At 44.7% G+C, this 23729-nt stretch overlaps 1 protein-coding gene across 2 annotated transcripts; it reads right to left on the bottom strand.

The window, feature by feature from the left end:
- Nucleotides 1–401: 401 nt before the first annotated feature.
- Nucleotides 402–23300, bottom strand: LOC132446219 (disintegrin and metalloproteinase domain-containing protein 11-like). 2 transcript variants are annotated; one of them, XM_060036383.1, is made up of 22 exons: nt 23238–23300; nt 21439–21501; nt 20273–20358; nt 19398–19472; nt 18670–18741; nt 17927–18093; nt 17439–17523; nt 16869–16959; nt 16601–16652; nt 15423–15522; nt 14696–14767; nt 12911–13003; nt 11929–12009; nt 11339–11389; nt 10911–10974; nt 10420–10525; nt 7824–7943; nt 5963–6131; nt 5553–5667; nt 4956–5046; nt 3599–3616; nt 402–2875 (listed from the first exon to the last, which is right to left on the bottom strand). In XM_060036383.1, exons 3-22 carry the CDS (start codon nt 20300–20302, stop codon nt 2860–2862), a joined length of 1668 nt encoding a protein of 555 aa, XP_059892366.1. In that variant the 5' UTR covers nt 20303–20358; nt 21439–21501; nt 23238–23300; the 3' UTR covers nt 402–2859. The 2 variants fall into 2 exon arrangements, with proteins under 2 accessions (XP_059892366.1, XP_059892365.1); XM_060036382.1 differs by lacking the exon at nt 402–2875 and having other exon boundaries at nt 3007–3616.
- Between the last annotated feature and the right edge of the window lie 429 nt (nt 23301–23729).

Genomic DNA, 23729 nt, shown 5'->3' with positions numbered 1-23729 from the left:
GGAAAGGGGTAATTGGCAGTGAACAGAGATGGATCTCTCCTAAATGGAAATTTGATTTAGAGATATAGGCTGTTTAGACTTAGAGATAACTGTGACTTTGAGATGTATTCCAGTAGTATACAGGTGGAAGTAGGCCTAAGCTACCCATAAACGTTTACTGAAGTGTACGAATGAACAGTTCTGACTTTAGTTTATCGACTAAAGAGTTTGGTAAACGTAACAGCTGTAACAGATAATATACCACCTCTCTGTGGGATGGGGGTGCTGTTCAGGCCTAAAGCAACGTGTGTTCTAGAGCCACATAGGTATATCCCCAGCCACCAAATTATAAATAATAAAAAAATAAAAACATTTACCAGGTATACCTATACATAATTAAGAAAAAACTAGAGAAAGCCAAGTTTGATATTTTTTTTGATTTTATTTTTCTGTTACTTCTGAACATTCTCACTAAGTTCAGTCATTTAGATTAATGGTGTAATTACAGATTCACATCAATCATTTGTTTTACAGCTATTCCATATGTAGAATGCCAAAGAAAACAAACTCAGAAAATAAGATAAAAAAAAATCCTACATCTAGGAGTCATCTTCACTTTATTTTACAGATAATGTGTAAATTACAGATTATGTAAACACATTAACATTCCTTAACTACCGTACCTACCTTTCTGTCTAGTCTTCTTTCATTTTAACGTTAGACACACAAATAAATGAGTTTGGGAATGACATCATGACAGATTAGTTGTGTTCATTTGGATCACTATTTGGAAATTGAATAGAGTTAACCAATTTGAGTTGGCAATGCTTATATTATCCAAGGACGATGGTGGTTATATAAAAGGTGTACAATTTTCAGTTAGATTGTGTCATCTAGGTCACTTGTATGTTAAATTGTATTAAATGTATTTGGTTAATTCTTCCATATTTTCTGCTTTGGAAAACCAACATGACACTGGTTTATTGTACAGACTGGTCTATCTCTGTACAAATAGGCAAAATGTTAGCATATTTTACAGTATATTGTAAGCTATTCCTAAATTGCTTAAGTGCTCTTTGTGTTGTATGTTATTGCTATTTTGCCACAACTTCCTTCCTTCCACTATATCTTTACAAATAAATGATGGGCCGCTATATCCAGAGAAAGCATGGACAAAGTATTTGGACAAAGTACATGAACATTTGTTTTTGTAAAACAAACAGAAAATCGTTCCAGGTTTTCCCTCAAAATTACATTTAAAAGAAATCCAAGGGGCTAAGTCAGGATAGGCATACAGGGCTGTGGATCATCATCGGCCTTAACCAGGAAAGATGTGACAGTGAAACCAGCTCCACACTGGTTTATTAATGACAATTGTTTTATGATTTTTTTTTTTGTTTAAATAGTTATTTTTGGGATGTACCATGGTGGTTTTACAAAACAGGACACCCTTTGTAAAACGACTCTGACTGTTACGTTTTTTTCCAACTCTTTAGCACCTTTCCAATGGCAATGTAATAGCCTTACACAGCCACCAGATAATACATACGTACCACTTTCAGCCAGTATCCCAATACTGACTGTCAAACCATGGGAATATTTGGCTTGAGAAATGGCATTTGTACATTTAAAATGATCCTTTTCCTAAAAGCTTGATGCATGCTTTGGAAAATAATAGTAATTTTAGTAAATATGATATAGAAACTATTTAGCAAGTGAAATTATAACAATTAGTAAATGTTAATATTTAGAATAATCAGCTATAAGAAAGATTAAACATTGAGTATTAATTGATAGACTTACTGCAGAATTTGAGTCTTGCATTACGTATACGTAAGTACTGTTTATATTGTATACATATACAGTACTTAGCTTGGCTAGATAATATATACTGCACACTGGTTTTGGAAGGCATTCTGTGTGTATGTGCAAAAGTCAACCTAGCCAAAATAATGGACACACTAGCCAAGAGAGTTGTCAATCAAGCTGGATTAATGGTCAGTGGTAAACTACACACAAAACTATTTCTGAAAAACTAGACTCTGCAGACATCCTTTTCAATCTGTACAGGAATAATTATACATTCATTAGTGAATGAGATATGAATGTATGTAATATATGAAGAGCTGACTGGTGTATATATCAGATTGAGATACTGCATAAACAATTACCTAGTTGGACAAGCAAATGCTACTTACTAAATCCTGACCACCTAAAGTCGTTATAAAGGCGTAGGGAATTGTAACAGCCGGCAGAACAAGGAGAAGACACATTTTGTGTGCTTTAAACATATTGAGCACTCGGGTCAGACAAATTCAACTGGAGTATGTGGGTTTTCTGGAACACACACCAGTTCAAGATTACGAAAGGCTGTTAATAGACACATTTTGACAATGGTGAGTTGAAAAAAGAAAGTGTTTCCCTGATATACAGCATATAACCGGAATGAATTCTTGCACCTTTGGCCTGTGCCGAAAGTTAGGTTTTAACAGAGAGGGAGAGAAAGTTATGACAGTAAATGATGTTCTGACTAAGTTAATTATATTCTATGTAGGAGATAAGAGAGGTAGGAGGAAGAATTGTAATGTGAATTAAGGTAAGATAGGGTAAGGTTAAAGTGAAGTCAAAGTTAAGGTTAGATTTCAGGTTAAATGTTAAGGTGAGGTTAAATTTAAGATTATAGGTAAGGTTAAAGTTAAGGTTACGTAAGGTACATCAGGTGTACTTGAAGGTAGGATTTAGGTTAAGGTAGGGTTACAGGATAATGTAAGGTCCAAGGTAGGAATAAAAGGTTGAGGTCAGTGGAAGACGTGTTAGACTGAGGATAGATTCCTCAGAGAGATCACAGCTGGAGAGGAGAGCAGGGGAATGACCAGTGGATCACCCACCCCCAGATCTAGAAGGAGAGGCAGGAAAAAGGTAGTGGTTAAGAAAATTCAGAATGGTTAAAAAATTCAGAATGGGCATTCGAAACAGACATTACACTAAATCATGAAACGTTATTCAAATAAAACAAAACACTTGAAAGCATTACTCCTATGTATTTATTCTTATATTGGACGATTACAAATGACAAAACCAAACGTGACTTTATCAAATATCTAAGCACGCAATACTAATTCATTAATTAAAGGGTTTTGTGAAAGACAAAAATCTACCATTGAGTTAAACATCCATCTACAAGTCTATATATAAATATATAATATAAATCTAAATATTCAAGTTTAACAATTTAAAAACAGGGCATTTAAAAGCAATGCATCTATGATAAAAAAAAAAACAGGGTACAAATAGGGGAAGAATATCTGCATTGGGAAATGAAGAATGCAACGTGTTTGTAAATGTTGGGTGAAACTACATATTGGAGAAGTTAGGTGAAGGTAAGTTAAGAGAAGATCCTGAAGCTCCCGTCTTGGCCAACTGATATAGAGCATTGGCTCTGGGGTTCAGGGTTTGATTCCCACTAGGGTCCTGTGTTATGCACGCACTCACAGACGCTGGATATATTGTAGGACGCTTTGGTTATATTTATGATGGAATCGGGGGAGGTGGAGGGTGAGGGTGAGGGCTGGTTCAGACACAAGATGTTTAGAAGGTCTCTTGTTCAGAGGACTCATACCTTCCCCTGCGGATGTTCCTGGTTCCCCAGGGAAGGGTGGGAAGAGCAGGAGGAACAGAAGACAGGGAACATGGTGACAATGGGGACAAGAGTTCAAAGTCAGAATCAACAGCCATTTCCTCCTTGACTCAAGGAAGCCGTAACATACAGCCAGTGGCGCCGGAACGATCTCAGTGGTGGGGGGGGGGCAAATGCATGTGCATGTGTCGAACAGCGCGTGACACCTCATCATCCTAAAGCCGGCCATCACACGCGTCAATTGCCGCCCCTAGCACCAATAGGAAGCGACGCGCTGCAGCACCGTTGTGATCCAAATAATGCGTGTTCCACGTCCCGACAAAAAGCCTGTCGGCTCGCTAAAATGTCCAACCACTATGAAATGTCCCCTGTTGACAGCGAACATAGCCAACGTGGTCTTATTCTAGCCCGATCATTAACTAAAAGACATATAAAGAGTAAAGCATCCAGCATAGGATTTCAACAATGTGTGAGGGCATACGCAGCAGGGATGATCTCACAGTGGAATGCTTCTGGAAAACCAGCGGACGAGCGCTGGGCGGGGGTTTCAGAAGCAGGGAGATTATAGAAAAATATCATTTGTCAGGTTGCCGTTTGTCTAGTCAATATGTTGACCAACTTATTATTTATTTATTTCAAATTTGTATGGGACGAACGAATCCGGGCAAAATCGGGCGGAAATCGTATAGTCTGAACCAGCCATAAGCTAGCAGCAGCAGCGCCATTGTGCGAATTCCCGAACTAGACCAAACGAGACTCGTAGGTAAAAACAATGGTTTATTATAGCATGCAATTGTCATGTAGAAAAAAATAAAAATAAAACAAAGTTTACCCTTGGGCCATGGCAACGCGATTGCTACCTGCTGTAGTACTCTCATTCGCTGAATCGTTGAGTACGTTTTAGACTCAATCAATATAAGGTTGTGGGGAGGCGAAGCTCTGTTCGTTTGTGTAGTAACAATATTAGGCCAAAACATTACTGAGAAACGAAATAGTTCATCAATACAGGCAAAAAATACATTGATAATTTTTTTTGGTGGCCATTGGTGGCCATTGGCCCCGTGGCCTCTTGGTTCCGGCGCCTATGCATGCAGCTAAACACTGGGTTCTGGACATATGGGATTACATGTAAGATCACTTTGAGAACAATATGAACATTGTAAGTATTTGTCTTTTCTGAATTCAACTGTAGAACGTTATATACTTTTCTTTACGCAGGAGCAATAAAATACATTTGCAATAATAAAAAAAAGTATCTGTGTAATAAGATGGAACAGGTACAGCAAGCTGGACATTATTTCACAATAATGACTGAGCTTATTAAAGAGACAGGTCTTACTTGAAGCCCCAGCCAGTGCCCCCCAGGACGATGGCCCCCACCAGAATGGCCCCGGCGATGGAGCCGATGATGATGTTGGTGCCGCTGGGCCCTGGAGGGGAACAGAGGTGCTTTAATGTCACTGTGCACAATAGCGCCCACTGGTGGCCAGATCTGGAACCTGCTTTTTGGCCCGGCGATGACCTTGTCGGCACAAATAGATAGACTGTTTTTGTTCTTCTAATCTTACATAGATTTGAACTAAAGCGAAAACTTGCAGTGATAGTCGTGGAAAGCAAAACAGAAGTTGGAATGCAACATACAGGCGAGAAGAGGAAAGGAAAAGGTAAATGGACTGCATTTATAGAGAGCTCTCTAACCAGTGGCCACTCAAAGCGCTTTACTATATTCACCCATTCATGCACACATTCACAAACCGACGGCGGGCGACAGCCAGCTCGTCAGGAGCAGTCAGGGTGAGGTCGGTGTCTCGCTCAGGGACACCTCGACACTAGGAGGAGCCGGGGATCGAACTAGCAACCTTCCGGTTACCAGCCAACCCGCTCTACCTCCTCAGCCACATGACGCCCAGAAGTCGGAAGCACGTCCGCCCCCTACCTTTGTGCTTCTCGGGGCCCTCCATGGGCGTGGGCAGCAGGGCGGGGTCGAACACGCTGCAGTCCTTCCCCGTGTAGTCGGCGTCACAGATGCAGCGCACCTCGTTGCTACACGTCTGCAGGGAGAGAGGGGCAGGTTGATCCAATGCAGGTTTAAAACCTAAACTTAGATTGAGAAAGTTAAAGAAATGTGGCATAAGATGTAGATATGGACTCCAACCGCCCTCTGTTGATTGGTTAAACGCATTCTATTGCACAGGCCACCATGTTTTGGCTTCGACTCCCGACATAATGATAGGGACCCACAGACCCATACGACTGGCAGTGCTAAACCACCGGCCGACACGCCGTCTAAGTCGCTGTGAAACGTAAAGCAGAACAGACAACAGGCGTGTTGCCGTGGCGACGGACCCCGTGGTGGGAGCAGATGCGGGAGGGGGAGGAGCCGGGGCAGAGCGTGAGGTTGAAGGTGTTGACGGCCAGGCAGTGGCGGTTCAGGCACATCATGTTGGGCCCGCACGGCGTCCCGTCCTCCACGTAGCCCAGGTCCGACCCGTCCTCCAGCACCGCGTGGCCGCCGCTGAGGACAGAGGTCAAAGGTCAAAGGTCGCCAGGGAGCCACAGGTGGGAAAAGGGAAGGAAAGGGTCTCTAGGGCAGCGGCTCTTAAATAGTGGGTCGGGACCCCCCTTTTTGTCTTGACCCATGATTGGGTCGGGAACCATGAGTAGGTCAGGAGCCCTTAATGGGTCATGACCCATGTGTGGGTCAAGATGACCCGTCAGTGGGTCATCTTGACCCGTCAGTGGGTCGTGGCCCCTCACTAGGGGGGGAGCGGGGGATTGACACCATATACATTTGAAATAAATAATAGTTTTATTATTTCCTATTGATTTATATAACTCCACAGGTGGATTATGGCAGGACACTTCCAGGCATCCTGTGTTAGAAGGGGTCAAGGCATGTAAACAAAGGGTAAAGACACACACACGCACACACACACACACACACACACACACACACACACACACACACTCTCTCCTAACGTTGACCAAAGCTAAACTACTGAGGATAATTTGCAAATTACAACATGAAAGCAGAGTAAAGTTATCAGTAAAGGTGATGTTGTTTTTCAGCTAAATGTTGCAATAATGATAATACAAAAGTAAATAATATATAATATATATCGTTTTTTTGAAGTTGTGAACGATTCAGAATAATAAGATATCTATCTTAATCTTTAACTACACCCCTATTAAAAATCATCTCGATCCAACTATTAAATATCCTCTGCCAGTTCCCCAATCTCAGATTATTAATGTCTGCATGTACAATGTGCCCTGTAGCACAATCAATGCTTAAGCTCCACAACCACAGCTGAGTCGACTAACAGCACGGCTTAGTGTGGAGAGGTTTAGCTCCAGGGAAAAGCTGGAGGAATTCCACATCTCATATTAATCCTCTTGTTCCCTCTTGCCCCCTATAAGTTCGGACTCATCCTCTCCCACTATCTCTCTGTCTTACCCTTCCAACTATTATCTCCACTTTCTATCTGGAGTGTAGGGCAGACTGGTTGAACTCTGGCTGTGTTGAGGACCAGCTTGGGCAGTGGCCGGCTGGCTCTGGCTACAATAGATTAAGAGCGAGCAGCAACAACAGACTCCAGCTCCAATAAGCATCGGCTCAATCAACACTACAGGAATGTGACATTAGCCTGTCAGGTCGCAGCTAGTTTCTGAAATCATTCAACCCATAAAACCCCCGACATTCAAACACAGTGCGAAGTTAGCACACATTTGCCACCTGACACGTCTAACACATTTAAAGGAGAGGAACCTCGCCGATTTTTTGAATAAATAGGTGACGTTATATTTTTGATGTGGAAAAACAACGTTTTCCCTGTCAGATTGCAATTCCCTAACTCGATTTCTGTTTGTTCTTTATATTTATTTACTGCGTTCATGTCTCATGCGTGAATGACGTTCAGAGAAAACTGTTGTGTTTTTTAATCTTTATCTTTCTATTGAGTTCATTCAGTAGTATGTATATATTCAACAGTTCAAAATACACAATGTATAATTTGATCGGTAATGGTGGCCTTCTCCTGAAATGGGTTCATCTCCGCTGAGTGAACCAAGTGTAGCTTGTCAGGTTTTGCCGTATCTTTGGGTCAGTGCATGAGTGGACTACAACTGCTACACACAGTTTGTTGGCTGACGGGATCCTTTGAGTCCTTTGCGTCCCGTGACCCTGGGACCTCTAGGATGAGCTCACCGACAGTCCATGTAGCGGCTCTGGTGGTACACCGTCAGGCTGGTGGGCTCCCCCTGCTGCTCCCCGAAGCGCGGCCGGGAGGTCAGGTTGGTGCACATCAGGAAGCCACACAGAACGTCCCTGATAACACACACACACACACACACACACACACACACACACACACACACACACACACACACACACACACACACACACACACACACACACACACACACAGAGGGAGAGAGACATAGAGTTAGAGGGGGGGAGAGAGAGAGAGACAGAGACAGAGAGAGAGAGAGAGAAAGGGAGAGAGAGAGAGACAGAGAGAGAGAGAAAGGGAGAGAGAGAAAGGGAGAGAGAGAGAGAGAAAGGGAGAGAGAGAGACAGAGAGAGAGAGAAAGGGAGAGAGAGAGAAAGGGAGAGAGAGAGAGAGAGAGAGAGAGAAAGGGAGAGAGAGAGACAGAGACAGAGAGAGAGAGAAAGGGAGAGAGAGAGAAAGGGAGAGAGAGAGAGAGAGAGAGAGACAGAGACAGACAGAGACAGAGACAGAGAGAGAGAGAGAAAGAGGGAGAAACACAGAGGTAGAGGAGCATAGAGATAGGTAGAGAGTAGAGATGTCCGATATTATCGGCCCACCGATATTATCGGCCCACCGATATTATCGGCCCGATATTAGCATAAAAATGTAATATCGGTCAATATCGGTATCGGATTTTTTTTGCCTTAAAACCGATAAAATATTATTTTTTTTATAGCTCAAATAAATGTTTTCAAAATTGTGCAGTACAGTGCACATTGTAATTGACTCATATTTGTGCATTTATTCAATTAAGGTTATTGAGTTTTAGTTAAAGAAACATACTGCTATGTTGCACATAGTTGTTCAGGTACAATGTTTTATCATTTGTGAAGTCAAGTTTGCCCTATTTGTTGTGGGCATTGTCAAGATTATCTCAGGGAGAGTGTAATCCAAACTGTTGTCTGAGACCATTAAAAAAAATAAAATAAACATGGCACTTTTCCCTTAAATTAAGTTGAAGTATTTTTCTTATTTTGCACAGACAATGTTAACATTTGGAAAGCCTTGTTGCATTCAAGAATGCATCCAGTGGGGCATCACAATAACATTAAGCATGTTGTGTTAATTCCACAGCAGGAGATATGTAATGTTACCTAAATTAGGTTTGAGGAAAAATAACCCAAATATCGACATCGGTATCGGCTGATATCGGAAATCCCTAGTAGAGAGACATGAAGGGACAGTGATAGAGAAGTAGAGAGATAGGAAGAGACAAGTAGAGAGACAGGAAGAGAGCGGTAGAGAGACATACAATGATAGCGGGTAGGGTTGAGGCGTCTCGCTGCAGGACATTTAGGTAAACTGGTGGACCTGGGTGATCAGACCCATTCTCTCTGCGTGAATCCAACTGGATTCAGCGCCATTCATTTTGACGAAGCAGCTCCCCAGCTGAACACGGCAGCCCCAGTTCCCCGTTGCCCCAGAATAATGATGGCTATATTGGGAGAGTGTGCTTAAGTAGGCCGCTGAATGCCAGCAGGCACATGACTCACGGATGTCGTCAAAGACTTCCCGACCACAGCTCCCGGCACAACAGTGCAGAGGCGAGTGCACATGCGCTACGGCTCAAAGCGCCCGTGAGTTGGCGTTGCACTGACTGTAGCTAGGTGGAGCAAGGGTGAGGGTGTGGTCACCATCACCATCTACCAGTCCAGTGAATCCCTGCTTTTACCCAAGGGTAATTCAAGGTTTTAGGAGATCCCTAGGGACATTCAAATGGCGTATTTGAAGTATTCCATTGTATAATCGGTGTCTCAAAGGTAATTCAGGGGTCGAAGCAACACCAAGAACTGCGCATCGCTGCTTCTTCTAAACACACTGTTTCCATATAATGAAGGGCTGTGGCAGCGGGTCAAACCATTGTGGGTTTATGCAGACACAACAGAGCCGTGTGGCAAGTAAGTGAGGAACGTGGCCATAAAATGGGGTGTGGTAGTGGTACACAAAATACTGCTATAAGAATTGAGAATATCCTCTCAAAAAGGTTCAAAAAGTTTTATTGAAAAGGTCGACCCTGAAAACGTAGGAAAAGACACCTCATAGGTTTGATAAGGTAAACATAGACCCTCCGATATCCACTCTTAAATATTGAAACCTTGCTTTTGAGGTTCAAAAAGTATTGACCAAGGAATCCATGATGGTATGCTTTCAATACATGATGCAGGGGGCTGTCCTCACTACCTCACCCACTCAACCCCCATCCGCCTGAGGACTGTCCATCTTATTTGAAGCAGACGCTATTACATTTACATTTATATTTAGGGGATTTTGTCAACGCTTTTATCCAAAGTGACTTAGAGCTATTCATTCAGACATTCACACACCGACAGCGGGAGTCAACCACGCAAGGGGACAGCCAGTTGGTCAGGAGCAGTCAGGGGGAGGCGTCTTGCTCAGGGACACCTCTTCAAACACTCCCACCCTCGACACACACTAGAAGGAGCCTGGGATCGAGCCGGCAACCTTCCGGTTACCAGTCAGCCCCCGCCCTCCCTCCTGAGCTACTGCCGCCCCTGTGTCAGTAGAACTCACAGCTTCTGGCAGGGCAGCCACCCGTGGCCGCTAGGGTCCCGTCCACAGTTGCCCTTCTCCGAGCCCTCCACGTTGAACTTCTCGTAACAGAAGCGGTCCGCGGAGTCTGGGGAACAGAGGACGCCGTTTATGAGCTGTAGATCAGGGTGAGGTTTCGGAACCCTGGGGACTTAAAGGGGTGATCGTTTTGTAAAAAGTCAGCCATTTGAAAATCGGCCTTTCCCTTTGCCCTAGTGACATCACTAGTGGGCGTGTCCACCTAGATGTATGATGGATAGATCCGTCCACCAACCTAGCCAGTGGACTGTAGCAAGTGTCGCTGATCTATCCATCATCGCACAACTGTGTGATGTCTGGTGCAACATACAGGTTTTAAGAAGGAATCAGCTGTGGTGTCTAACTCAGTGGTTTTAAGAAAGGAATGTGTGACGCCGTGTGACGTCTGGCTTAATCAGGGGATGGAGGAAGGAAAGACGGTGAGTGTGACATACTGTAGCCCCACACGGACAGACACTGCCCGTCTCTGGTCTTGCAGCGTCCGCCATAGCAACGGCCCTGATGGGATAGGAGACACGAGATTGGGATGAACTCTGAATGCATAATTCATAGATAAGATACAAATATGAGTCTGAGGTACTTTAGGGGTCATGTAAATATTGGTGGTAATGAAAGGGGTTAGACCAGTGACAGAGCTACGTTTGGCCAAACTAGAGACATACTTCCTGCTTGTTGCTTGTTAAATTGTGTTTGTAAGAGCGGATTATAAGTTTACTCAAATTCCTAGGAAGCTTTTTCTGTTATGAACAAAAACAATCTATTGTTCACACCAAGCCACCCGGGAACACTTTAATTCAAGCCAAAAGTAGTTTTTGGATGTAAAACGTTAGTATAACTACACAAACAAGATAAACAGACATACCTGCCCAGTCTGACACGTGTATCCATTCAGCTTGTGGACATTATGCGGACACTGGAAGAGAAATGTGAATCATTCGCATATCCAATGATACTTAGTTTATTAAGTTGTATTCTTGTTGATGAGTAGATGTACACAGAACACACCAGATTAATGTTTAGATTAATTTGCTGTACTACGGGGCACTGTTTTTCTGTCATTCATATAATAGAGTCAAAAACCAGAGATGGGCCTTGTTTAAATGACATGTATGATATAGGTATTTTCGTTACTTACTGAGTATTTCATCATTTGTATTTGACCTGAGTGTACTAAGGAGATGCAATCTTTGATTAAATAAAAAAATAAAAAGTATTTCAACTATTTCATCTATCGTTTTAGACTTCAACATAGACATACCCAAACCTTCTATTTTGAGATTAAAAAAACCAATAATACTTTGTTTAAAAACACTGTGCATAATCCCAACAAAGACCAATGTCAAATTGGATTCAGCAGGAGCATCGACCTGGTCATACACCAATGTTTGTATCTCATAAAATACAGAATTAAGAAAGTGTTGTCAGTTCATCAATGAGCGGAGTGTCTTTCACCTCGCTGGAGTCTCCTGTGCAGGTCTCGGGGATATCACAGTCCCCCACCGCCCCTCTGCACGTCGAACCCCTCAGCTCATACTGAACACACACAGCATCAATCATCATTTCAGAGAGGAGAGCGGGGAGGAGGAAGAGAGGGGAGGATAGGAGAGAGGGGGGAGAGGGGAGGAGGAAGAGAGGGGAGTGAGAGGGGAGAGGGGAGGAGGAAGAGAGGGGAGGATAGGAGAGAGGGGGGAGAGGGGAGGAGGAAGAGAGGGGAGTGAGAGGGGAGAGGGGAGGAGGAAGAGAGGGGAGGATAGGAGAGAGGGGGGAGAGGGGAGGAGGAAGAGAGGGGAGTGAGAGGGGAGAGGGGAGGAGGAAGAGAGGGGAGTGAGAGGGGAGAGGGGAGGATAGGAGAGAGGGGAGTGAGAGGGGAAGATAGGAGAGAGGGGAGAGGGGAGGAGGAAGAGAGGGGAGTGAGAGGGGAGAGGGGAGGATGGAGGGGCGTGAGGGAAGAGGGGAGGATAGGAGAGTGGGGAGGAGAGGAGAGAAGGAAGGAGAGTAGAGGAAAGGAGAGATGGGAGAGAGGAGAGGAGAGAGGGGAGAAAGGGGAGGAGAAGAGAGAGGAGAGGAGTATCAGATGAGAGGGGAGAGGAGAGAGGAAAGGAGAGTAGAGGAAAAGAAAAGGAGAGGAGAGAGGGAAGGGGAGAAGACAGGGAAGGGATGAGAGGAGGGAGGAAAAGGAAGGAAGGATTGAGGAGAGAGAGAGCGAAAGAAGGAGATAAAGAAAAGCATAGTGGTCATTAGGTGATCTCTGGATGTTCATACAGTTTCACATATCACAAATACCAGGATGCATGTTTGCTGCATTCAATGTGAAATGATAATTAAATGAAAGTAATATCAATAGATTAATAAACAAAATAAATGCAACATAAGTCAGATGTAAATCACACCTGCTGCCATTCAGAACATTAAAGGTTAAACGCTGTGTTCTTACCCTGCAGTCTCTGCAGCAGAGGCCGGTGCTGCACATGGCATCATGGGTAAGGGTGCACTTCTTGCAGCAGGCCCCGCCGCTCCGGGAGCACTCCTGTGGAACAACACCCCAGGGTGCCTTACTATTCACAGCACACTGCAGAGAGCCCCGCAGGTTTGGCAGTTCAATTCGAAGATTCATTCCTTATTTTAGTTCAGGGCCAAATTAACTCCTGAATCAGCCTACACTGGTCTCAGGTTCCCCTTTCAGACTCCCATTTAATTGCCCTTTTCAGATACCTCTCAGATATCCACAAAAAGAAAACAAAAGTGTCTGTCCTGCTCATAGTTCAGTTATAGAATTCCAGCGCATTAAACTACTGTAATAAGAATTTAAACAGGTTTTAATGTCATGTTTTCATTATTAAATGAAGATTTTAAATCACAAGAATCCCTTTTTCAACGCCTTATCTTTTAGCTTTCTTTATTATCTAACGAGAGGAGGTGAGCTGAACAAACACCACGGCTCTTGACATTAACCATGTAAACAATTAACCTTGGGTCTTAACAAACGACAGAATCCTCTAAGCTGATGTATGAAGTGCATAGCTTCTTACAAGTAACTAACTACTCTAAATATAAGGAGACTAAAATGTCCTTTAATGCACAAGGTGCTATTTGCTATTGTGGACTTTGCTATTCTTAACCAATAGGAATGTACCATGGATACCAAATCAACCCATGGCACGGAGCATGAACTATCTCACATTCTTCTGCAAAAGACTCAAGACTCACTTGTTCAGAGTTCACCTAGACAGCATAGCCACCCTCTCCCACTCCCTCCAACACACTTAATGTATGTTGTACGTCCTGGCACTTAATGTACACACTTAGTGTATGTTGTACGCCCTGGCACTTAATGTACGCACTTAGGGGCCACTCACACTAGGGCCGCGGCCCCGTGCCCGAGCTCCTTTTTTGCATACTAAAGTCTAGAACGTTTGGCTAGTGTGACCACGCCATCCGTATTCCAGCACGGAACAGCCCCTTGGCCACGGCACACTTGGGCGAGGTGTGCCGTGGCCAAAGTACAGATGACACGCGCACACGCGCGGATACGCAACGTGAGCTGGATGACGTAGTCCTTGCGCGACCCTTCTTTCTTTATAGGACCATGCCCTTCTTCCCCACCACAATCATTTTAAACAATGGCGGCAAGCGGTTCACGAGTGGATTTACGTTGGTGCGATGGTGAAGTCGAGTGTTTATTTTAAATTTGGGCCGAGGACAGCATTCAGTCGCAGCTGGACACCACGCTTGGTGATGACGTATTTATCGTATTACGACGTGATGACGTATGTATGAAGGAGCAATCGTGCCCAGGCCACGGCCTTTGGGAGCAGTGTGACCACAGGCCAGCGGGGGGAGAGGGGAGGGGGGGAATCGTGCTGAATCTTCCTGCAGCACGGAACAGGCAAACCTGCCTAGTGTGAGAGTGCCCTTATTGTATGTTGTACATCATGGCACTTTAATAGTACTTAGTTGGGTTGCATCTTATCCTAGCTGGCTTTGTTGTATACAGGAATTGGTTACCCTAGCAATTAATGGTGCTTGGCACTTGGTTCTATGAACATCCTTAGTGTACCTAGATATACATAGATATATTGTTTCTCCTTCTTCTGACAAATGTACTAATTATAAGTCGCTTTGGATAAAACCGTCTGCTAAATGTTCTAAATGTAAATAAAATTGTAAATAAACTGTACATCCCGGTATCATCATCACCAGCCGACTGTGTTGTACTCACTAGGTAGGATCCACAGTCACACTCCTCCCCAACCTCTAAGAAGCCATTGCCACACTCTTGAGGATCCAGCAGCTGAAATACACAGACATGAGCATTACCACCAAGTCATCACGTCACAATGAAATAATATAAAATGACGATGAAATGAATATAACTGGACGGTAACCCATAGTAGGTCAGGACCATAACAATAGTGTACATAACCTCTATTTCTACTCCAGCAGAAGAGCCTCTACCTTGAATGGTTTCTGACGACAACAGAATATAGCCTACCCCGGTGAAATCCCCTCAAAACCCCCAAACAAGCATGAAAAACACCACGACCAGTTTAACTGACTAACTAAACACCATATACAATCACTGAATGAAGATTAGGACAATAAAAGGCACATTTCTAACTAGAACTGCCGAAACAATGTTAATATTGGGTAAGGCAGGTTTTCAAATGGCTTGTAATGGCTAATCACACTCACTCCGGTTGGCATGATATCACCCCTTTAATTAAATTGATACTGTCCTGAGTCGGGTATTGGTATTGAATTAACAACAGGACGAAGTAGAGATGCTGCAGGTTTCGGACGTCAAATTTTCACCGTCTGTATTAACGTTAACACCTGATGCATGCAAGGGCAAGGAAAAGTGGGGTTTGTACATGAGCTCCCCATTAAAGTTCAATCCACTCCCATTGGGTCCACCCCGCCACAGCTCCTCTCCACGCAAAGCTCACCTTGCTGGGCTTGTTGAAGAGGCAGCTTCCCCCTCCCTCCTGGAGGAACCGCAGGTACTCGTCTATACTGCAGCGGGAGAACTTCCTCGGCAGGTAGTACCTGGGGAGATAGATTGAACGAAGAAACTTTATGAGTTGAACTGACAGTGGATGTCAGAACACAAGGAATTAGGAGAAACCTTTATTCCAGCTCGGCAGTTAGATGAACAAAGAACTTTTGGAAAAACTAAAAAAATAATAAAACATAAATTGAACAATTAAGTGTCAATTATTTAAATCTCTGCCTTCTATGCCTATTTACGACCACCAATACATTTTTAAAACAACTAGTTATCTCTTTCTGATTCCTATTGCTACTCTCTGCACGCTAATATTGATCATCCACATTGAGTGTATGAATCTTCACATCTTTGCTTAGGATAACAGCGTCTGGTAATCAACCCGATGGAAGAAGATTGTAAATTAATGTCACAATGAAAAGCAATTATGCCTGACATGATGACAAATTTACAAGAAACAAGTTGAATGAAGTGAAAGTAGATCGTTACAGACTCTGTTTATGGTCACAATCAAATCATGAACCTAAATTAAATAAGTATGTAATAGCTTTTTTATTATGCAAAATTTGTTAGAAATGGCCATCAATAGCCATCTGCCAGTGATTAGTGAAATGCTCTGTGAGAAGAGCTGTTCTGGTTGCTCTCTGTGTGAGACAATTTAGATTTCTGACAAATCACGGAATGTCTTCCAGAAAGAATCCATAATTCCTGTCAATAGCCTTCACGCACACAGCGTTATAATAGTGGTATATAGCGGTGGTAATAGTAATGTATAATCAGATTTTGTGTTTTCATTTATTGTTATTTCCACATCCTTGCTCCCTTCGGCCCTTTTTCATTCTCTCGCTCTTTACTCCTCCACTACCTACTGCAACTTTAGCAGCCATAATGCAGCCACAATGCAGAGGAAAGAACAGTAAAAGAACATAATGTTTTTGTTTGACTGCGGGGAGAAGGTAAGGCTTATTCCTCAGTAGTGTGTCTTCCATAAATTTCACATTATTGATCAGGGTCTCTTTGTGCACAGCAAGTTCAGAGTTGTGTTTCTCACCCTGTGGGGGAGAAACACAACTCTGAACTTTGTATTGCAGTTGTGCACTAAGAGAGCTGTTCTCTCACCCAGTGTCCTCCATGATGCAGCCTAGCCACGGGTCTGGACACCGGCAGTCTCCTGGTAAAGTCATAAAAAAACATCATACACCTTCAAATAATGAAACACTAGACAGCGTCTTTCATTCCATTAATTGTATTTACATTATCTGTGGATTACGTTCTAGAAAAGGGCCCTGCACTGTCACCATTTCACCACTAGAGGGAAACGTTGCAATTAGACAAGCAGGCTGGATACGTTACTGGCTGGAGCGAGGCGAAGGATGTGAAGGGTTACCTGCGGAGGCCCTCTGCTTGTTCCACATCATGCCGATGTTCTGACCCAGGGTCTGACACAGAGTGATGGCCATCGGACCCACGTTGGCGTACTGCAGCGCAGAGACGCGTGGAAATAGAGACGTAGACACAATGACACCGTACTGATACATAGCGATAGCCACATGCACACATGCATACTCGTCGATAAACATCGATATTCGATGGGTGATGCTGTCGATGTTTACAGACACGGCACATTTATGGACACGGATGGGAATCAATTGACATCATGCCACATTTTTGGGATTTTTCTTTTCTCCATCTTTCCCTGTTTCTTCTGATCATATGGTTCATGGTTCAATCCCTATAGTCCGAACTTCAGGCATCCCTCCACCCAACTGCTCCTTGCACAATGTAACGCGATTCGGCTACAAGAGTCTTTCTAAATTCTCCAATAGTCCGTACACAATACAAATCTAAACAGGAATCCTACCCATACCCGCCCTTTCTCCAATTAACTACTTGTTACTAATCGATATGAAGCCCCAATATGAAATAACCCATTCTGGTGAACGGCGGTGATTCTGACCTCATTGACTCCGCCCCCCCGAGTGACGGAGCACACCCCGCCGACGTAGGCCGTCCCGCTCTTACTGTTGAGGAACGTCCTGCCCCTGGAGAGAGAGAGAGAGACACACACAGGCAAAAACATTGACTCTCTACCAAGAGGAGGATCACATTTAGAGGACTTCGCTGCCGCTCTTATCCCGAGCGAGTTACAAGCACTCATGCACACACATACACACACCGACGGCGGAGTCAACCTCGCAGGGCGACAGCCAGCGCGTCAGGAGATTTGAGGGTGAGGTTTTCCCGCTCAGGGACACCTCGACACTACGGGGATCCGGGGAATCGAACCGGCAACAGTCCGGTTACCAGTCAACCAGCTCAATCTCCTGAGCTACTGTCGCCGGGGAAGATCGAGGCTAACTTGCCAATCTATTAATACCAACTGACCGAAATAGACACCGACCGTTTTTTCGACTTTTATTGTGGAAAGGCGTTACTACGACTCACGAGAAGAGGTGCACGGCATCACTGTGCTCCCGGATCCTCTCCTTCCTGTACTTCATGAAGTCGCGCAGGGTCACCAAGGGGTCGTCGCCCACGGAGACCATGTTGTGCAACGACCACGTCTCCATGGCGACCAGCACGATACGTGTGTTGAGCTGTTCCTTGAAGATCTGAGAGAGAGAGAGAGAGAGAGAGAGAGAGAGAGAGAGAGAGAGAGAGAGAGAGAGATGATCTTGTTGAGGCTGGCGGAAATCAGTTTGACATTTATCAGCGACATAATAATAATGAAGATGATAATACAAATAGTTAACTTCAAACACACTTCCAGACACTTTTGTGGCTAGGGTTTGTTTATTTTATTTACAGACGATTTCATTCCGCCACTCTTTCAACCTTTTCTGTCTATCCTCACTATCCCAGCCATGAGAGCATAAAGAGCCCACATGAACATCTTGAATACCTTACAATAATGTGCTCCAAGTACTAATTATGTTCAATCCAAATCAACAAAACAGATACTCCCTAATCACGTCCAACTGACGACAACTGATATCACCGGGGACTATGAGCCAATCAGAGAGAAGCATGTGGTATGACCCTGGGCTTTGGCAGCAGTCTCCCACATTAGTGTGTGGTTACAAAGTGACATTGTCCCTGCGGTGATGAGGAGAGGAGGAGGTGGGGGAGATGACTCAGGAGAATGTGTGAGGAGTAACGTTGCTAAGGGGTCTTTGTGGGTTGCTTACTGCATCAGCCAGGTTGACCACAGCCTTGGCAAAGTTCTTGGTCTGGGAGAAGGAGCGACGGAGCTGGACAAACTGAGGAGAGGAGGAGAAGAGAAGGGGAGGAGAGGAGCAGAAAGGGGGAGAGGAGGAGAGGAGGAGAGGAAGGGAGGAAGGGGAGGAGGAGAGGAGGAGAGGAAGTGAGGAGGAGAGGAAGGGAGGAGGAGAGGAGGAGAGGAGCAGAAAGAGGAGATGAGGAGAGGAGGAGAGGAGGAGAGGAGGAGAGGAAGTGAGGAGGAGAAGAAGGGAGGAGGAGAGGAGGAGAGGAGCAGAAAGGAGCGGAGGAGCAGAAAGGGGGAGAGGAGGAGAGGAAGGGAGGAGGAGAGGAGGAGAGGAGGAGAGGAGGAGAGGAAGGGAGGAGGAGAGGAGGAGAGGAGAGAGGAAGGGAGGAGGAGAGGAGGAAGGGAGGAGGAGAGGAGGAGAGGAAGGGAAGGGAGGAGGAGAGCGGTGCCGGGAGAGGAGGGGAGAGGACCAGAGAGGGGTAAGGAGAGGAGGATTAGAGGAGGAGAGGGGCGGAGAGGAGAGGAGGAGAGAGAGAAGAAAATTAAGATAAAAGAAAAAGGAGAATGGATAGAAGCAGACAAGAAGAAAGGGGATGAGAGGATGAAGAATAGTGTTACTTTCCTACATTGAAAAACAAAAAAATGTACTACAAAACATAGAGACAGAGCCAACATGAGTGTAGTTTGTACCAGGTCGTGGTCGTTCACCACCATGAGCTCGATGTACTTGGTTTCTGTCGTGACGGTGCGCTGCCCTGGTTTCACCTGCAGGGGGCGACAGAAAACCAGACTGATAAAAGTTGTCGAAGCTTGCGTCCTCGTAACCTTCACTCAGGGAAAGAAAAGGCACACAAAAACACATTGTTCTCAGCAGGTGAGAACAGTATCCCCCCCCCCCACACACACACACACACACACACACACACCAGGTGAGACAAGCACTCTCCATCTTACTCCCACACACACCCAAGTGTCGTGAGGATGTGTGTGTGTGTGTGTGTGTGTGTGTGTGTGTGTGTGTGTGTGTGTGTGTGTGTGTGTGTGTGTGTGTGGTGTGTGTGTGTGTGTGTGTGTGTGTGTGTTGTCTTAGTGTATGTGTGTCTGTGTTGTGTGTGTGTGTGTGTGTGTGTGTGTGTGTGTGTGTGTGTGTGTGTGTCCTTGAGAGAGACTTGGCCAGTAGTGAAGGGCCAAATCACATTGCTGTGAATGTGAAAAAGGTTCACATACACTAGCCTGTAAATTTGTCTGCAGAACCAAGCGATCTCCATGACTTTATACTGCTGGTTGGGCGTCACCACTCTACACCAGACTTTTTCATGGGTTTCTTTTTTGCTTGTGTATGGAGCATTTAGGAAACACTAAAATAATTCAAACACTAAAAGACATTTACAATAACAAAGGGATTCAGAAATATTGTAATTGACTAATGTTATGTAGTTCTATATATGTGTTTCTGTAACGGGTGGAATTGAAATATGGTTCTTTATATTTAAATCAGTCTCAGGGTAGCTCTATACATTTGTTTTTATCGGGTGGTGGTTGACAGTATCAGTCTTGGGTGTGACCTGTCTTTTGGAGCGTCTGAGGGTTTCCATGGCGATGGGAATTTCGCCAGTTGTCCTTTATTTCGCGTCTGTCTCACTGCGGTTGTCTGTCAAACACAAACAAAGTAGGGGGAGATGGAAAGAGAGAGACAGGCAGATAGCTAAGCAAGGGAAAAACATGTGGTTGTGTGCGTGTGCGTGTGTGTGTGTGTGTTATCCCATATGTGATCGAATTGTTTTCTCAAATACACCCTGATCACTGAGAAGGAGAGAAGGTAGTGGACAGAAGAGAAGTAGTGTCATTAAGTAGAATTAAATGGAGGGAAGGGAGAGGAAAAGGTGAGGAGAGAAGGACACAGGAGAGGGGGTAGAAGAAGGAGGAGGTGGGGACATGGTAGAGGAATTAAGCCGGGAATTGCTGGCAGGGATGTTGAGGGAAATGACCTGATGAAGGACAGGGTGTGGTGCAATGAGAGAGAGAGAGAGAGAGAGAGAGAGAGAGAGAGAGAGAGAGAGAGAGAGGAGAGAGAGAGAGAGAGAGAGAGAGAGAGAGAGAGAGAGAGAGAGAGAGAGAGAGAGAGAGAGAGAGAGAGAGAGAGAGCAGACGCAGAGAAAGAGGACAGGGTGAGAGAGATGAAGATAGTGATAGCGAGCCAAGATTAGCCCAGCAACGGCCAGAAAAAGAGACCGAAATAAAGAGGGAAGGACACGAGAACAAAAGAGAGGCAGAGGGGGAAAGAGAGAGAGACAGGTCATGAGAGAAAGGGATGAGGTGAAAGTGACACACCATAAAAAGTATTTAGAGAAACAGAACGAAAAACAGGAAGAGAAAGAGGCGAATAAAGTCATTGAGAGGGAGGAGGGAAACAAAGTTACACCTAAGTTAAAGAAAGACCTGTATCGGGGAACACAAGAGATAGGGTGAGAGGGAGGGAGGGAAACAGAGAGCGAGACAGAGCAAGAAAGAGAGAGAGAGAGAGAGAGAGGAGAGAGAGAGAGAGAGGAAGGGAGACAGAGAGAAAGAGAGCAAGACAGAGAGAGAGAGTGACGATGCGATGGAAACACGAAAAGAGGAGGAGGAGAAGAAGGGTGTAACAGATGATGGAACGGGAACGTTTGCAGTGGGATGGAGGTCCTGGAGGAGGACGGGGATGGCAGTGCACCGTGGGAGCTACGGGAGGTCCTACCTGTGGAGGAGGGCTGGAGCAGTTCACGTCAGCCATGCGGTACACTGCATGCTCCCTGTATACCTGTAAAGACATTTTACGCATCAGTAAACACACCCAAGCCCCTTTCACAGTCTTTCCCTGCAGAGTGACGGAGGTTTCCCTGCATGTGGTCTCGAGTGAATGGGAACAGGGATTGATATGCTGGGAGTTTGCATCTCCATTACAACGGGGCTACCCACTTGTGTCTTTAAGCGATGACGCGCTTGTCTTGAGTTTATGAAACAACAACACACACACTTATATCCCCGCTGATGAATTCAATCTGATGCTGAATATTCATTTTTGCTTCTCATCTCAATATCTTATCGAGTGCCGATGTATATCAGTTACACTTTGGACAATGTTTCTCACATACGTGTGTCACATGATGTCCTTGATATGGCAAACAAAAATTGATGATTGTCAATATTAGCGATATAATAGTGTGAAATATCTTTCAATGTCCAGTCTGTAGAACAAGACTAATCTGACCTGTTTTAGCTATTTCCTATTGCAAGCAAACATCATCAAACTAAAATCCCTGCCGAGCGCTTGAATCTAACTATTCAAAGTGTTGAAACCTCTGGCTGCTCTCCGCATGAGAATGCATCTCAGACACAATAACCCACAGTTATTGTCTTTAGTGTCAGGCCCATATTCTTACAATCCGACAGACAACAACTGCTTCGAGAACCAGTTTTTGTCTCTCAAAATGTGAGGTAAGCACATCCCACTTGGCTGCGGGTCTTGCGCTTTGGCCCGACTCGAGAGATGCTTGGGTTTAACCTGGTAATGGAAACAAAAAGTCAACAAGCCGATGCTCGACTGGACCGATTGGAAAAGGGCCATAGGTCCATCAGCAGAGGGCTGGGGCTCAGATAGAGTACCTTCTGAGTGGACTCCATTAGTGCAGGGCTTTCTTAACCAGTCACCCCTTAGCCTTAGCCCCTTCTTGCTCTGTCTGCATATCCCTCTGTCTCCCTCCCTGGATCTCACACGAATTGGCTCTCAGAGGAAAACATATCTTGTCTACAGTCAGTCCGGGCCGGACGATTTTTGTTATCTGGGGAATTGAATGTCAACTCAACAGTTTCCATACAGATTAAGTAACAGCTTCATTGCCAGGGTGGCGGTGGGGGAAATGAAAGAGAGATGAGAGAGTAGAGAGTGTGAAAGAGTGTAGTGAGAGAGAGAGAGAGAGAGAGAGAGAGAGAGAGAGAGAGAGAGAGAGAGAGAGAGAGAGAGAGAGAGAGAGAGAGAGAGAGAGAGAGAGAGAGAGAGAGAGAGAGAGAGAGAGAGCACAGAGACAGAGACAGAGACAGAGAGAGAGAGAGAGAGATATGTGAGAGGGAGAAAGAAAAATATTGACCACATTAGAGGTAGAGAGAGCAAGTAGAGAGAAAGAGAGAGAAGGAGATGAGGCGGAGACAGGTAAAGAGAGACAAACGGGAACATTATTACACACAATGACACACAACAGGATGTGTGTGAGCATTCAGGCTCCTTAATAACTTCCCAAATAGAGCAGAACAGAACACGATATAGCGTAAGATGGGTAACAGGTTGGGTTCTCTAAGATTAGAAGAACGTAAAATAAATCGGACATCCTGAATACATTTAGGTACGAAACTAGGGAATATAATAAACGTGGGAAGTGGGGAAGCGAAAAGGTGCGACAGCGAGGTATACAACGGGCCGTGGCCTCCTGCGACCCTTCGACCTCTTGGACAAAGCAGGCGCCTCCCTGAGACATCCGCAGACACCCGGCCTCAGCTTACCTGCTGGCTGCCAGGGTCCAGCGGCTCCACCCCGTAGAAGACGTCCCGTCAGAGAACATCCCCCTGGAGGAAGACAGCGGGTTCATGCATGAGATCATATGAGATCATGTACTGTAGATTGGTGAGACTGTGGATTATTTAGCGTTATCACGATAACATCGGTTATTCTTCCCGCATTGGACCTAAGGGTGTCAGGCGCAAGTAAAGCACAGAACTTTTTGAATGATAAAGTAAGAGAAATATATTTGTACAGAATAAGAGTAGTACAATTGTATATATGGTTCTACTCCGATACAAAATGCTACTATCATCATTTAATTAGAATTTACCAGTATTTAATGTATTAATTAACATAAATCATGTTTTAATATGCTTGGGCAAATAATGTCATTCACGCATCATTTTAAATTCGAAATGAGGGGGAGAGGGACATTTTTTAGTAAACTTTATCGATCACCTTTGGGCCGGTAAACGTTGTAAACGATTATAATA

The sequence above is a fragment of the Gadus macrocephalus genome, chromosome 18 (assembly GCF_031168955.1).
Source record: "Gadus macrocephalus chromosome 18, ASM3116895v1".
Taxonomy (NCBI): Eukaryota; Metazoa; Chordata; class Actinopteri; order Gadiformes; family Gadidae; genus Gadus; species Gadus macrocephalus.
The sequence above is the reverse complement of the archived record's forward strand: the minus strand, read 5'-3'. Positions and strand labels throughout refer to the sequence as shown.

Excerpts from the sequence above, each read along its gene's own strand:
- LOC132446219 (XM_060036382.1), bottom strand. The coding sequence starts at position 20,302 with ATGGAAACCCTCAGACGCTCCAAAAGACAG. Across the intron at positions 18,742-19,397 it reads TGGTGAACGACCACGACCTG|TTTGTCCAGCTCCGTCGCTC; the intron begins GTACAAACTACA and ends TCCTCTCCTCAG. Across the intron at positions 15,523-16,600 it reads TGCATCATGGAGGACACTGG|GTACTACCTGCCGAGGAAGT; the intron begins GTGAGAGAACAG and ends CTATCTCCCCAG.